The 16,397-nt window shown below is 42.2% G+C and overlaps 1 protein-coding gene across 1 annotated transcript in view; it reads right to left on the reverse strand.

Annotated features, from left to right (window-relative positions):
- LOC109921141 (glycerol-3-phosphate dehydrogenase 1-like protein) overlaps window positions 1-8,542 on the reverse strand; it is a 26,652-nt gene extending 18,110 nt beyond the window's left edge. Inside the window, exon 1 of the mRNA XM_048618963.1 lies at window positions 8,069-8,542. Within this exon, the coding sequence (XP_048474920.1) occupies window positions 8,069-8,112 (44 nt within the window). The 5' untranslated portion in view covers window positions 8,113-8,542. The remainder of the gene's footprint in view (window positions 1-8,068) is intronic.
- Between the last annotated feature and the right edge of the window lie 7,855 nt (window positions 8,543-16,397).

Consider the following 16,397-nt stretch of genomic DNA (forward strand, 5'->3'; position numbering starts at 1 on the left):
AGGGTCCAGACCCGAAACGTCAGCTTTCCTGCTCCTCTGATGCTGCCTGGCCTGCTGTGTTCATCCAGCTCCACACTGTGTTATCTCAGACTCCAGCATCGGCAGTTCCTACTATCTCTGAGTCAGTTTATTAATGTCCTTGCTCTTAAGATGGAGTCCAAAAGCCCAAAGTTGGAGTTAGCAGTCTAGAATTCTTTGCTGGGGACAGTATGATTGGTTAACAACAAGCATTGAAGAGTTTTAGGTTCTCACTTTAAAAATCCCTTTAAAAGTATTCTGAGAAAGCTTTGCTGAAATGTGATGGAAGCATTCCATCACACTCCTGACTTGTGCTTTGTCAATGGTGGATAGGCTTTGGGGAGTGTCACCTTGAATTATCTGCTGCATTCTCAGGAGTGGTTCTTGAACCCCTTTCCCTTTGATTGAGAAGTAAGCATGCTCCTCCCTGAGCGATGCTGATACTGGAATTTAGGCTGTCATTCAGATTGCTCCCCTGAGATCTCTCTCCTTGTGCTGCCCTCATCTGACAGCCATCTACAACTGCGTCATCTCATTAAGGGCACCTTCAGAAGTGAAAAGTCAGTTTGACAAAGGAATAAGGTTGGTTTTACACAAGAACTGTTTCTCTCTTCCGAGATGCTGCCAGATCTGTAGTTTCTGATTTTACGTGAGCTTTCTAGCGTTCACAGCATCTTACCTAGTCATACTGATTGATTTGTTTGATTGGGTAAGAGTGGGAAAGGTGATGGAACCAAAGTGGGTGGATGGAATTAATATGCAGCTGACTTATGACCTAGCAGTGGAACAGGTTCGAGAGGCTGAATGCACACATTCCTAAGTTTGCATTTGTGTTATTAGCAGCTCCTGCCTTGGCTTGGCTTGATAGTTTCAGACATCAGAAAAAGTCATGGGTTCAAGGCTAAGTCAACTCCTTGATGGAGGCGAGATGAGGCTGGGCAGAAGGAACACCATGTGAAGTAGAAACACCAGCAGAGGCCTGCTTCCATGCTGTAAATACTCTAAAATCACAGACCACCACCCCCACCCCGCCCCTACAATACCGAGTACAATTTGAATTGCCACTACCAGCTTGTCTCATCATCCTTGTATTGGGAATATACAGTGGGACAGCATGAATCAATGTCTTCTTCCCCAACTTTGTTCCTGGGCAAAGGCAAAGGGTCTTTGCTGCACAATTACTCGAGTTGTCCAAACAGTGGGGACAGCTGCAATTACAAGCAATTACGGGCATAAGCACATCCATGCATGTTGGAATCACATTCTGAATGTCCCTGTTGTAGCATTTTCTTGCTAAAACACTATGTACCAGAGAACAGAATTTAGAATCTAGATGATCCTTCCCCATCCCAGTTCTCCAGCTCTTAATGACTGTTAATGAACAGTTCTTTTTTTTTTTAAAGGCTTTGGTCCCAAAGTGTGCGGAAGATTCACACAAAACTGATTTTGACTTCAACAGGCTTTTGCCTGGAAGGAGTTAATGTTTAAAAAAAAGGGCTGGTTCCACTTTGATAAACTGAATTTCTAAATCAGACTTTTTAAGAGTTTGTTAATTTGAATTGTTGGATAAATTAAGTCTATAAGACAATAAAGTCCTATCTGTAAGGTGATCATAGAACTGCAACTCCTAAAGGTAAACCAAGTTGAAAACCAACTGGTCTTTTCAATAAGACATTAAACAGAGGCCTTTATCACTCTCCCAGCTGGATGCATGCGATCCCATGGCATTCTGAAGAAGAGTTCTCCCTAGTGTCTTTGCCAATAATTTATTCCTCAGCCAACAAGACCAAACCTGATTATCTGCTCATAATTACATGGTTGTTTGAGGGAGCCCCCTGTGTGCCAATTGGCTGTTGTGTTTCCTACAACAGCGACTACATCATAAGTACTTCGCTAGCCATAATACATTTTCATGGGAAGTCCGGAGATTGTGAAAGGCACCAGAGAAACAAATCATTTTCTCTCGCGTTCCAGTTCCCACCCCATGAAGATACAATGTAACACTTTGTTTAATCTTTTGATTGTGTGAAGCTGAATGATAACACAAGCAAAATATTTTAGTTTAATGTAATCACTGTTCAGTAGTGTACACAAAGCAAACTGCCAAAATCACTGGCTAGCAATCAAATTTACAGCAGATTTCACAGTCATATAATTTTCCAACAGCTGGGCTATGCCTTGGAAGATTCATTACCGTTCTAATTTTAAACTAGGTACAATTAAGTGAAAATTGGCCAGCAGAAGTCAAAAGCATTAACTTGTAACTTTGGTGCCAGGTGGAAAGACAAACAAAACGCTATGAAAAGAACAACACCTATACCCCTTCCCCCCAGCCCTGGGTCAACATTGAGGTCCTGCTTTTCCCGATATACATTAATAATCTGGATCTTGGTGTACAGGGGTCAGTGTCAAAATTTGCAGATGATATTAAACTTGGGAAGGTTTGTAAGCTGTGGAACTCCAAAAGTTGATGGAGTGGGCAGACAGGTGACAGGTGAGGTTCAATGTAGAGAAGTGTGAGGTGAGGTGACATGTGAAGAATCTGGATCAACTGGGCTTGTACTCCCTGGAATGTAGAAGAATGGTGTGGGGGGGGGGGTTACAGAAACATAAAATCCTGATGGAACTGGACAGGCTGGATATGGGAAGAATGTTTCTGATGTTGGGGAAGCCCAGAACTAGGGGTCACAGTCTAAGAATAAGGGGTAAGCCATTCAGGACTGAGATGAGGAAGAATTTCTTCACTCAGAGAGTTGTGAACCTGTGGAATTCTCTCCCACAGGAGGCTGCTGGGGCCAGTTCGTTAGATATATTCCAGAGGGAGCTGGACATGGCTCTTGTGGGTAAAGGGATCAAGGGGTATGGAGGGAAAGCGCGAATGAGAAACTGAGATTGCATGATCATACTGAATGGTGGTGCAGGCTCGAATGGCCGAATGGCCTACTCCTGCACCTATTTTCTATGTTTCTATGATGCAGTTTGGTTGGAAGAACATTGAAAGACAATATAAAACAGGGCGTACAATTCTAAAGGGGGTGCAGGAGCAGAGGGACCTGGGTGTATCTGTGCACAGATCATTGAAGGGGCCAGGAACGGTGGAGAGAGCAGTGAATAAAGCACACAGTGCCCTCAGCTTCATTAATAGGGACACAGAGTACAGGAGCAGGGAGGTGATGCTGAACTTGTACAAGACACTTGTTAAACCTCAGCTGGAGGACTGTGTACAGCTGTGGGCCCCACATTATCCAGAGAGAGTGCAGAAATGATTTACAAGAATGGTTTCAGGAATGAGAAAACTTCAGTGATGAGGACAGATTGAAGATGTTGGGACTGTTCACCTTGGAGAGAAGAAGGTTGAGAGGTGATTTGATAGAGGTTTTCAACATCAATGACTGGGCTGGATAGAGTAATTGGAAAGACGTTGTTCCCATTCATAAAAGGAACAAAAACGAGAGGACATGGATTTAAAGTGATGTGTAAATGAAGTAAGGGTAATACAAGAAAAAACATTCTCACCCAGCAAGTAGTTAGGGTCTGGAATGCACAGCCTGCAAATGTGAAATGTGGTGGAGGCAGGTTCCATTGAGGTATTCATGAGGAGCACTGGATGGTTATTTGGATAAAAATAGTGCGCAAAAGGTATGGGGTAAAAGCAGGAGATTGGCACAAGGGAATGATGTGCATTTGAAGAGCTGGTGCAGGCTCGATGGGTCGAATGGCCTCCTTCTGTGCTATAACACTTCTGTAATTCGATGATTGAGATTTTGGATGTTGCTGAAAAAAATACCCATTTTGCACGCCAGATAAAAATCTTCAACATCTGGATATTTTGCAAGACTATCAATTTAAGTGGAAAACCAACATTTCTACTGCATGAGAGGAGAACACTGATTGGTTGCTACATAAATCCTGATTGGTAGAGGTGTTGTCATGAAGAATGCACCAGTTAATTACAACTAACAATCAACTGCCAGGCTTAGGTCTGTTTAAAACAGACCACTCTGATTGGTCTAGACATTGCCTTGAGCAACAAACCAATTGTCAGTTGGGCTCACAGTGTTGCTCATGTGCATGTGCTGGAAGGTACATATATTAATGCACAGGGCCTTGTTCTTTGCAAACAGCAAGATTGCGTACAGGCACTGCACCTATTTCAACTCAATGAAATAGGTGATAGCTATTCACTGGTTCATTTCTCTGGGCAATGCCTGGACTAGTCAGAATCAACTTGCCTGCCTCAAAATCGAAAAAAAGCCTGACAGTTAACTGTCACTCATCACAAACTGGTGCACTCTCCATCCCAACACCTTCACCAGAGTCCACTTGCCAGCCAATCAGCACTCTCCTCTCATGCTGTACAAGATTCCCAACTAAACTGGTATTCTTGTGAGTTGTCCTGATGAAAAGTTACAGCAATGTTTTTTTCAGCAGTACATAGAGATTTATGATTTTTCAGTGCACTAAGTACAATTTACAATGTTTTTCAAGTTACTACAAGACTTTTGACAAGTGACCATCTCCCAAGCTATCTATATTGCTTTCAAAAACAAACACAAAGTCAGCTAGGCCCAGCAGCCAAAGATTGAGTTCAACAGTCCATGCTCAAACACAGAGATAATGCCATGCTAGGCACTATCTGGTTTTAATGAATGTACAAAAAATGATAGTAATGTGATTATATTCAGCCCTTTCTTTTAAGAAAACACCCATCCAAACTGTACACACTGATGTAAACTGATGTACAGTTCTACTAATGCTTCATGGTACCTCACCTGGGATTCCTTGTTTTCACCTTGCATGAGTGTCAATGGGACATTCAACCATGCGAGGCTGTTATCCAGTGCCCATCTCACATTCACACACATATATGTACTCAAACAGGATTCATTGGATAGCAAATGGAAACAGGAACCTGTGCTGATAGGATTTCCCCCCTCAAACTCTGGGACATTGAAGCCAATTGTCATGTCACTAGTATAGTCTAATTTTGTTCCATTTCCGCCCCATTTCCCTTTTCATTTCAGTTTCAGTTATTCATTGCTTGTTTTCTTTTGTAGAATAACAAAATGGCTGTGGGGCAGGAATTGCAAAATATTAATTCTTCAACAATGTGCAATAAGCACATTGTATCTGATCCAATTCTGACTGTTCAAACAGGGTTAGAAAAGCCATTTGCCTGACTTCAATTGGAGGAATGTTTTCTGCAGTGCTCTCCAGCATGCTTCACATACCACCCTGAGCACTGACATTTACATCACTGAACTGAGAAGCTATCATTTGTGATTAACTGCCAATTGCTTTCCTGCTTCTATAGTGCTGCCATAGTAAGACTTGAAAGTAGTCAGTGAACTGGGCCAACTGCAGCAACTAGTTAAGCATGGGCACCAGGTTACCCAGAATTTGTTTTGCCTTGGCAGCAGTGCAGAGCAATAGGAAAGCAGGGGAAGAGGGGCACAAGAGAATAAAAGGACATGAGGATAGTGCGGGAAATCTATGATTTTAATGAATGATGGAGCAAGCTGCTCCTATCGCTTGTGTTGTGAAATAACTGCAAACATTGGCACTGATATTCCATTGGATCCTAAAACTACAATGGTCACCGTGTAGTCCCAAGTCCTGATTACCAATAACTCTTGTCTCTATCTACACCCAAGTTCACAACATGAGAAAGAAGGTGACACTGCAAGATTGATGAGAAGGGATGATATGATCAATTAAGATAAAGGGGAACAGTTAGACTGGACAGAGACAAATTATTTTTGCTGCTTGGGGAAGGTAGCATTCGGGGCAAACTCTAAAAATTAGAACCAGATCTTTTAGGAGTGAAATTAGGGAGCACGTCCACACGCAAAGGGTGGTAGGTGTTTGGGACACGTTTCGGCTGCTTGATCAATTGTTCGTTTTAAAAATGGGATTGACAGAGAAATGGGGCAAAGGCAGGTATATGGAGTTCTGTCACAGATAAGCCACAATCTCATTGAAGGGTTGACCAGGTCTAAGGTGCTGGATGGCTTCTCTCTGTGCCTATGTACATGGTGGTCTCACTGAATTATTTACATCAGATTACTGTAAACTATGAGGCCACATTGCTGGCTATCTAGAATACTGTATTCAGCCTTTGGCACCATACCTCAGGGAGGTTTCCAGCCTCAGAGTGCACAGCACATTAACAAATAGCAATAATGGGACTAAAGGGGATAATTATGGGGAGAGAACGTGTAAATTTGGCTTGCTTAGAAGGTCAAGAGATGATCTCATTGAGGGTTTTAAGGTGCTCAATGAGCTTTGATCAGGTCAATACAAGTAAACACGATACTGGGGATATGGTTCAGGGAGAGGATGCTCACACTGGTATACCCATCCTGCCAGTGGATTTGCAGGATTATTCAAAGGCAGCTCCGATAATAGCTCTCCAGAGAATTCGGGTGTCTGCTGTACATGGTCCATGTTTCTGATGCACATAGGAGGGTGGGGACCACAACTTCTCTGTAAACCATGAGGTCGGTGCTGGGTTTGGGGTCTTACACTTTGAACACTGTCAGGCATCCGAAAGTTGCTTTGACGCACTGGAGCTCACGTTGGATTTCTGCTTGCACTAAGAGGTATGGGTTTGTAGCTCGGCCTCGAGTGTGTCTACTGCCAGGCCAATATCCCCAGTGTCGAGGCACTGGTCACATACGACCAGCTGCAATGAGTGGGTCACACTGTCCACATACCCGACACAAGATTCCCTAAACAAGGGCTGTACTCCAAGCTCCACAATGGTAAGCAATGACGCAGACCACAGAAGAAGCATTACAAGGACACCCTGAAAGCTTCCCTAAATATCACCACTGACAAGTGGGAATCCCGGAGTGGAAGCAAGTCATCCTATCCCCTGAATGATTGTTGAAGAGGGAAGGACGGGTAAACTATTTCCTCTGGTGGGGGAGTGTAGAACATTAAAAGCTAGAGCCCGGGTGTTCAGAGATGAAATCAGGGCTAACTTCTTCACACAAAGGGTACTTGAGCTTTGCCCCAGCCCATTCATCAAAAGCTGTGAACATGAATGGTCAAATGAAATGTGCAAGCTGCAGCTGGGTACTCTTTCAGGAACCTGTACAGAAACGATGGGTCAAATGGCCTCCTTGTGTACTGTAACATCCTATGATTGCACAAGTCTGAGATAAATTGTCAGGTATTCCGGGATGTAAGCGCTGCTGCCTCACAGCACCAGGGACCTGGTGGATTGGCTATGCTAAATTGTCCCGTAGTGTTGAAGGATGTACAGGCTCGGTGAATTAGCCATAGTAAACATAGGGATAGAGCAGAGGGATGCTCTTCAGAGGCTCAGTTAAGACTTGATGGGTTGAGTGGCCTCCTTCTGCACTGTAATGATTCTATGATATGGAGTTGAGGTGTTGATCAGACATAGCTGATCAAAATACCTGAACAGGCTGCTGCTGTTTATTCTTATTTAACCTATTTTTTTCCTCATCAACCTGTACAGATATTATTCCACCTGCTGGAGAAGGTGGGACTTGAACCTGGGCTTTCAGGTCCAGGTGTAGGGACACTACCACTGCACCACAATAGGGCTTAATTTTACATTCCCCAAACCCCAAAGTGTACCGCGGTATTCAGTAGCTTCAATCTTATGGCTATTTTGTACATACAATTTAAAAACCGGTTCTAACTAAACACAGGCAAACCCACTTGTATGGCATTTGGAAAAACACAACTGAATAAAATGCAAGTCAGCGAACTGATGCAGATAAATGAAACGCTGCATTTTTTTTTTCCAAACTAGTCTGGACTTTCTGGATTTGAACACCGCAGCGAGGGTAACTATTAATCCGAATCAATATTGGAGCTGACTGAAGCCCTTTTTAAAAACTCGAGTAGGTTGTACAGTGCACAATCCAAACAAAAAAAAAACGCATTTTTTTTTGCACTGCCTATACCAATACTCGGTTCTGTTCATGTATGAAACATTTAGGCCTGAAATGACACCAACTGAAATGTAACAAATGCACATTACAGTTACAAGCAGGGACTGACTGAAACCTACCAGTTGCCAGATCCAACGATACAGACTTTAAGAGGAGGAGCCATGGCCTGCTTGCTACTGCTCTCAGGAGCTGAAGGTGCTGTGTTCAGGGTCTGCAGCGGATTGCGGGACACTTTGCGGACTCGGCCCTTTTTAACCACGTGTTCTCTCTCCTCTCTCTCCCACCCCCGCCCGATTTCGATCAGCTCGCACAGAACCGTTGCAACTTTTTAGTTACCGCGGTACAGACTACTCAAAATGGCAGGCTCTCCCAAAACGTGTAGGGGTAAGGATCCGATACGGTCCTCCTCGCCAAGCAATCGGCCTGGCTACATTTCATATCCCGTCGAAAAAGAGAGTTTAGAGCAAGTTGAAACCTCTCGCAATTTTGTGCTGAGGATCTGGGCTGCGTCAATGCCCTAGACTGTCCGGCCTAACATAAATGACAACAAGCCCAGGTCCAAAGAGTCGCAGTTACGATAGCGCCTTTCACAAACCTCAAGATATCCCAAAGCGCTTTGCAGTCTTTTTTTTAAATTCGCTCGTAAGACGTCGGCATCACTGGTTGGGCTAGCATTTATTGCCCATCCCTAATTGCCCTTCAGAAGGTGGCACTGAGCTGCGTTCTTGAACCGCTGCAGTCCATGTGGTGTAAATACCTCCACAATGCCCTTAAGGAGGGAATTCCAGGATTTTGACCCAGCCAGTGAAGGACTGGCGATATAGTCATAAATGTCTCCAGTACAAAAAAGGCCCTTCAACCTATCCCGTCTTGATCACTCAAAAACAAACGCCTCACCTTTCTAATCCCGTTGTCCAGCACTTGTCCCATAGCCTCATGTGCCTTGGCATCGCAAGTCTCCCATGATTAACATACTGCCTTTTTGACAGGCCTTCCTCATCTCCTGACTTATTCTCTGTCCTATCATATAAGTACTGTAGCTGCGTAGAGGGCCTGTAGACTACTCCAACCAGCATCATTTTCCCTTTGTCATTTTTTTTAACCTCCACCTATATGAGTTCCACAGTCCATACCAACCATAATCCCAATCTAAACTCATCGCACCTGCCTGCTCCTGGCCTACATCCCTTCAAACCTTCTTATTCACCTACCTATCCAAATCTTCTGATCCAAGATCATTTCTTGCTATAATTCTCCATTGTAGGAAATTTGACAGCAAAATACACACAAGACTCACTCTGTGCCAATGATCAGCTAATGATTTTTGTGATGTAGGTTGAGATAAACAGCTTACGAGACATTGCTCAATTTTGAAATACTGCAAACAGAACAGACAGCACTTCCAGCAGTTTCGCTCTCCCAGAGTACTGGAGGTGAGTGAATGACAACTTAAATTCTGTGGTCAAATCTCTGGTGTAGGATATGAACCCCCAAGCTTGATTGGAAAGTGACGATTTGAATTTGGTTGAATTTCCCAATCAACTCAAGTCTACAGCAATCACCTAAAAACTGAATAAAGCTCCCCTGCCCTGAGATATGAAACAAAAGCAACTCAAAGTGGGTTATAAATTAATAAGCAAATCAGTGGTTCAGACATCATCTTTACTGTTCATCAGATCTCTTGTTGGGATTGCAACCTTTTAATCACTCCCTACTATTTATTCAGAGTCAAAATTGTTATGGTGCAGGAGACCATTCAGCCCATTGGGTCTGCAGTGGATAAACAGTATCATGACAGAGTGCCTTTCTCAGACTCTTCCCCATAGCCCTGCACAGTGGCTGATTAATTAAAGCAAAACAATGCCCTCTTGGATGCCTCAATTAAACCTGTTTCCATCACACTTTCAGACAGTACATTCCAGACTTGAATAACTTGCTGTAAAAGTTTTGTTTCTTACATTGTGTTGCTACTTTTACTATTTAATTACTTTAGAAATTGGTCTGAATGCTAAGCCATCACTCTCTGCTATCGACTTTAACACTGGTTCTGAAGAAAAGGTAATGACTTTTCGCAACTTTTACTACTGCCCAAAGTCTCAAAGCACTGCTGTAATGTAAGGAACATTTTTCAAGTACGTGTGAAATTTCCAAAATATTAGGAGTGGATGAATGATCAGAACTCCTCTCAGTTTGAAATTTCACAGGATTTTTGCCCTTTTCCCTCAGCCACATTTGCACAACACAACAGTTCTTTTCCAAAAAGAACATTCCATGCTTCATTAAATTTGACAGTTACAATTCGCTTGAGTTGAAACAACTTGGTGTGCCACAGCCATGACTTGTGCTCAATTAAAGGTTTCAGAAAACTGCTCACATTGCAGCAGTTGGGAGAGGTCTGCAATCCTGTTACATGGCTTTTGATTTGGATGCCATTTTCATATAGGCATAGCTAACCACTGATGAAATTGCTGCAGTCTGGTTTATGAGACTGAGCAGGGCTGCAGTGTTTGTACCAGCTCGGCCACAAAATTGGCACGCGAGAGACAGAGAGAAAGATGTTCATCTTTTAAGGATGAGACACATCCATCTCAGGCTGATTTAAGAAAGAAACGGCCTTTCATACAGTGCCTTTTCACAATTTTGACATCCCAGTGAAGTGCCTTTTGAAGTAGTCGCATGGGAAACATGGTAGCAATTTGCGCACAGCAAGCTCCCACAAACAGCAGTGTAGGACCAGATCATCAGTTTTAGGTGCTGTTTGAAGAGCAGGACAGCAGGGAGACACCTAGTCTTCAAATACTGCCTTGGGATCTTTCGCACTATGTGAAGACAGACAGGTCTACAGTTTGATTTCTCATCTGAAAGATGTCACCTTTGATGATGTAAGAATCCCTCAGTACTGCACTGGAAGCATCAGCCTAGGAATGTAAGGTCAAATCTCAAAAGTGCTATTTGAGCCCACAACATTCCGACTCATGTGAGGTTGCTACCACTTGGCCACAGCTAATTGGAGCTGTAGTATATGTTTTGCGCCAACAGATTGGAGCTCTGTGATCAGCTGCATCCTGCTCAGTGATAAACTCTGCCCGTGGCTGGCAATGCGCGAGGCTAGGATAAATGAATAATTGATCTCAACTAGTGCTCCACTCTCTGCTTAGTTAGCTGATCAACACAGGATAGCTACTTAGGGACAACCATTCGCCTTAACAACAGGAGGAGAGAAAATGGGTTCCCTAGCTAGAAATATATGCACAGATATGGAGTGCAATTCAAATGCAACATTCTTGTGCAGTTTTAATAGCCTGCCAACATCCTCCGTCAAGATTCACACAAAGAATGATCGGTCAGGACTGTGAGCAAAATCAGGCGAACAAGAAATACATTCAATTTTTTAAAAATTTGGACAGCGTTTCACATGACTTATTCACACTGAATGCAATAAAACTCCAGCTCATTGTGAAGACAAGTTTAAAATGGTCCAGCATGACTGGAGTTACACTGCACTGGGAAACAGTCTAACATCATCTTGCATTAGTCCATCTGAGAGTCAATCACGGACCTGACTCGAGTTATGCGACCATTTTTGCATCAGTGAGCTTCCAAAATTGCTTTGTGTCAAGACCAAGGTGGTGGTGGCATAACTGTGTTCATTGACTGCACAAGGCAGTTACTGACTGGCTCCTTCATGCTCAAAATGGTTAATGCAACCAGTTTTGATCCTGTCCCCATTCCCTTTCCTTCACTGTCTTTTGGGCGAGATGCTAAACTGAGACGCCATTTGCCTGCTCAAGTGCACAATTAAGATTGCATGATATCGCCTAACAATAGGGCAACAAGTCAACCAAAAATTGGTCATTCAAACTCATTCCCTGCATGCTTTCTGCAGAATCCACAGCACAGAGCAAGAGGTGGTAATAGCATAGCATCACAATGCCAATCAAAAATACATCATGCTTTCCATTGAATCAACTAAACGCTTAAAGGGTAAATTTGCTGGAATTTGATCAAAACCTTTCAATTGCAAAAAGAGACAGTGAAGATCAGAGTATGTCGATCTTCATTTTGAATGCTTGCTTTATGTTCAATAACGTGTAGCGCATTTAGCTCGCTTATTAGAACTGCACAACATCCAATTTTCACCAATTGCAGACAATTCCTTGGAAAGCAGGAATCACAGAAACCAAAGCACATTTGGTGAATTACCTTTGTTTGCAACAAGACAACGAAACCTGAAAGTCAATAGCTTTTTTGGCTACAATTAAAATATTGGATTTCCATCCCCAGAGGCAAGTGTGTCTGGACAGAAGGGAGTGGGGAAGAGACAAAACCTCCAATGCTTTGTGGAATAGGTTTCAATATCCAATCTTTACAGCCATCTTTATTAGCCTCACCCAAATGGCTCATTTCTATGGTGTGTGATTCTACCATTAAGTCCAAACACACCAGATTTTAGTTAACCAAATAGGCACTTTGTTTTTACAGTGAGTAACAAGTTCGTAACCTCTGTCCATCCCCATCCAAAACCATAAAAATCAGTTCACTTCTCATTTAGTAAGGAATATCATGTGTGTACAAATTGGTGAAAACATTTATTAATGCAGCGCAGTATGGCTGGACTCAAAACTCTTCCGGAATAATTTAGTGACATTGGAACCAACTGTAATATCAAAACCAGTTCATTCATTACTGTAATGGATCATTTACTGCATGTCACAGAAATTGCTGGTCAGTCAGCTTGTTTTGTTTTATATGACAAAGAAATCTCAAATTTATCCACGATTCACTGAACAAATTTGCGAATACACAGTAATAGCCTCACAATGCTCCGCACGCCCAACCATTTCCCCTTCGGCACTAAATGCAGATATACACTGCAGTAAATCAGACAGCAACATTCTGTATTGAAGGTTTTATTAAAACTGAGTGACACATACAAGCGTACAGTACAAAAGTCTGGTCCCTCAAAATACTACTCAGTAAAAATACAGATTATTGCAGTAATAACTGCAGAGGTTTAACTGTCTAAATACAGCTTGTTAGTGACTACTCCCATCCTAACCACATTCATACCACACTTGGAAAGAGCACACAAGGAAGAGTTTTAAATTCAATTATCTTCATATAATTTTTTCCTACATTTGGAAGAGGTGGCTAGCGGGAACATAGATCCTAGATCACCTGGCAACATAGATCAGGCTTACTCCAAACATAGTGGCCAATTCTATATGCTGGCCTGTTCAAGTGGTTTCAGCTTATGTATTTAACAGCAGTGTCAATCTTCACTTCACTGGAAATGTAACGCCCAGCTGGTCAGCATCTGATGGAAAAAGCCATTTGCCATTACTTCCATATTTGACCCAATGAAACTTTAGAAGATCTGCCCCCTTCAACTGTTTCATCTCCTGAAGCAATGGTTCAATGGGAAATGGCATTTTCCCCCAACCACACAGATAGCAATTGCTCACAAGAAAGCCAAGATATTGAATACTACTCCAGCATTCTATGATGGAGAACCACAATAATGGATTCAGGCTGTGGTGGATAGCCACGTCAGCACTTTCCAGAAGAAATGACCAGGTAGCAATTTGGAGTGGGAACTCAGGTTAATTCTTTTCTCAAATCGAGTAAATTACCATGTAAACTTGGGACTTCCCTGTTCACGCATGGTTTAAGTATCATACCATTGGGTACACTTACCCACTGAGGCACCTCCAAATTTGGGAGATTTTGCAAGAAAAAGACTCTCTTTACAGGGGAATGGTTCTCACGTTATGGTGGTGCATAAATAAAACACTGGTGTGACAATAGTTCCTGCAGAATGTCATGGGAAGGTGGAACAACTCTGCCCTAATCCCACCTGGTTATCTGAACAAATATCTAATTTTACATTTAGAACTACTTTTTTTTTTCCCCAGCCACCTCTTTGCACCATTCACTGTGCGGAAACTTACTCACCTGGTCATTCTTTAATGGAGAGCTCGATAATGACTATCAATAGGCTACAGAGATGCAAAAAGCATTAGAGTGCCATCAAAGGTGGATAGTGCAAGATTAATTGCTGAAAATTAAATGCTAAAGTGTACATACCCATTCATTTAAACTGTATTGGAACTTGTATAAAAATCCTTATAATTAATTTATTTTCAATAGCGAGCTGGCAAAACCTGGTTTATCCCATTTCAGAGAATGGCATCAACTCTTTCCAAGCTGAATGGTAGAATCAAGTTACGATGGGCTCAAGTGAAGAGACTTATCTCACCATCACAAAGTTAAACTTGACTAATACATGTGGTTCACATGAAAGAGGGATCACACGTGAATCAGCATAAGCTGCTACAATGCTGCTGCGAAGACCAAGAATGGTTGTGTATCAGTTTGTCACCCCTTCATTTTTTGAAACTAATTAACTTTTAAAATCACTACAAAATATTGACTCCTATGAAGCTGCACTCTTCCAAGACTTAGTCCAACCGTTGCAGTTAATACAACTACTGGACTGGGTTTCAATCACTGCTACATGGATTTACATACATGTTCACAGAGGTAAGAGGTTACATAGTAAGGTAAGAAGTTAACTGACCATTTAGTGCCTTGACCAAGATTGAAGTGTGTTTTGAAAAGTGCCCTAATTTCACCAGCTTGCCAGGTATTTCCATGACCAATCAGTAGAATTGTACTGAGTTCTGTTAAGACTAATGCAAAGTACAAGGGTGATATTTAGGGTCCAGCACACAAAGTCTTCAAGTTAAAGAAATGAATGATACATGAACAAGGAAACATATGCAATACCTTTATCAATGCATCAGATAAAGCAACTATAGCCAGCTGACCACCTTCAAATTGGAATTCTACACATTTTCCTCATCTGAAGCCAGAGAAAATTATCCCTTCATTTCTGGCCTTGCAACTTCTGATAGGAGTCAGGAGGAATAAAGAAAAATGCAAAATACATTCGACCCAGTATATAAAGCAGCACTGGAGTGATTTTTAAAGTCTTTCACTCATTTGAGTGTAAAACTCACTTTAAACTCATTTGTTCAATACTAGCAAGATGAATTTCAAGTCAGAGGAAAAGAAACTTTTCAGTCTAAATTAGAATCAGCCTTCAAAAAGAACAAGACAGAAGAAGAATGCATTGGAAACAGAAGGATTAATAAGTCTATGTAACTTGCAGGCTAGTGAGTTTTGGGTTTATTCATTTTTTAAAAAATGCTGCAACCTAGCATGGCCCCTAACAGGTGGCAAGTGGCATTACTTAGCCCTGGCATGAAAGGGTAAAGAAGCGCTAACCCATTTTCATGCAGATACCAATACTGCTGCAAATACACCACTGGCTCACTGATATTAAGGATTGCCAGAAGGAAGCATATATTTAAGAAGGTAGCTGGAATCACAGTTTGTGGTCAAAATACTTGCCACTTTCAACACAAAGCCACTTTAAAAAAATGTAGCAAAGTAAGCAAGTGTAACATCAAATCTGTTGGATCTAGCTTGCTAATGTGTCTCTATTAGTAGTTCTACTAATTCATTTATATACCATTTTACATAGTTACTGAGGTCACCACGTGTGGCTTATACTTCCCCGAATGCCAATAGAAGCTAACTTTATTTTCTAATCCTATGCGGTTTTATAAAGGGAACGTGTCAGTTGTACTAAAAGGTAGCAAAGAACACTTCAGGAGTACAAGGGCTATGCGGTGATTTATTTTGTGCAAGTGATGCATGTAGTTTTACAGTTTGTATACTGTAACGGAAATCTTTGTGCACTCATAAAACTGCTTTCAACCTTGAACCCAGACATCTCGTGTCAACCCGCCGCCACTCATGGGACGAAGTCACACAGGTCGCTTATGTATTACGGATGCCAAGGGCTTGTTCAAGCTCCTGTCTTCTCTGCTGCACCTAAAACAAACCAGAAAGGAGAAAGAAAGTTGTTCATCCACCTTTACTGCAAAAAGTACAACACAAAAGCAGACTACCCGACCCAGTGGAAACAGCAGGCAATGGCGTGCTATCGCTGTCACAATGCTCTCCTGGACCTACCTGGTGAACAAAAGAGCACTTCAAATCACGTATAAAAGACCCCAACTAGCATAGCTGGACTGAACTTGAAAACAAAACCATACTAGACACTAGCATGGCTGAGTATCCCCAAGGGCAGGTCCCTCTCTGACTCCTTGCCTGACAGCAGCAGAGTGCTCCACAAAGGTAGTTGGGCATTGTCACTGACCCTCAATCAACACATTCCTTCGGCCTACAGCCAGAAAATTAACCAGCTCGGGGGAGATGGGGAGCACAACGTAAAAGTTCAAAACAGACACTTCTGGAGTGAAATTAAAAATACTTCAACACACAAAATGGAGCAGAAGTTTGGAAGTCTCTTCTGCAAATAGAAATGAGTATTGGGTCAATTGCTTAAAATAGAGATGTGGATCACAGATTAGCCAC

Source organism: Rhincodon typus, chromosome 41, assembly GCF_021869965.1.
Source record: "Rhincodon typus isolate 14 chromosome 41, sRhiTyp1.1, whole genome shotgun sequence".
Classification (NCBI taxonomy): domain Eukaryota; kingdom Metazoa; phylum Chordata; class Chondrichthyes; order Orectolobiformes; family Rhincodontidae; genus Rhincodon; species Rhincodon typus.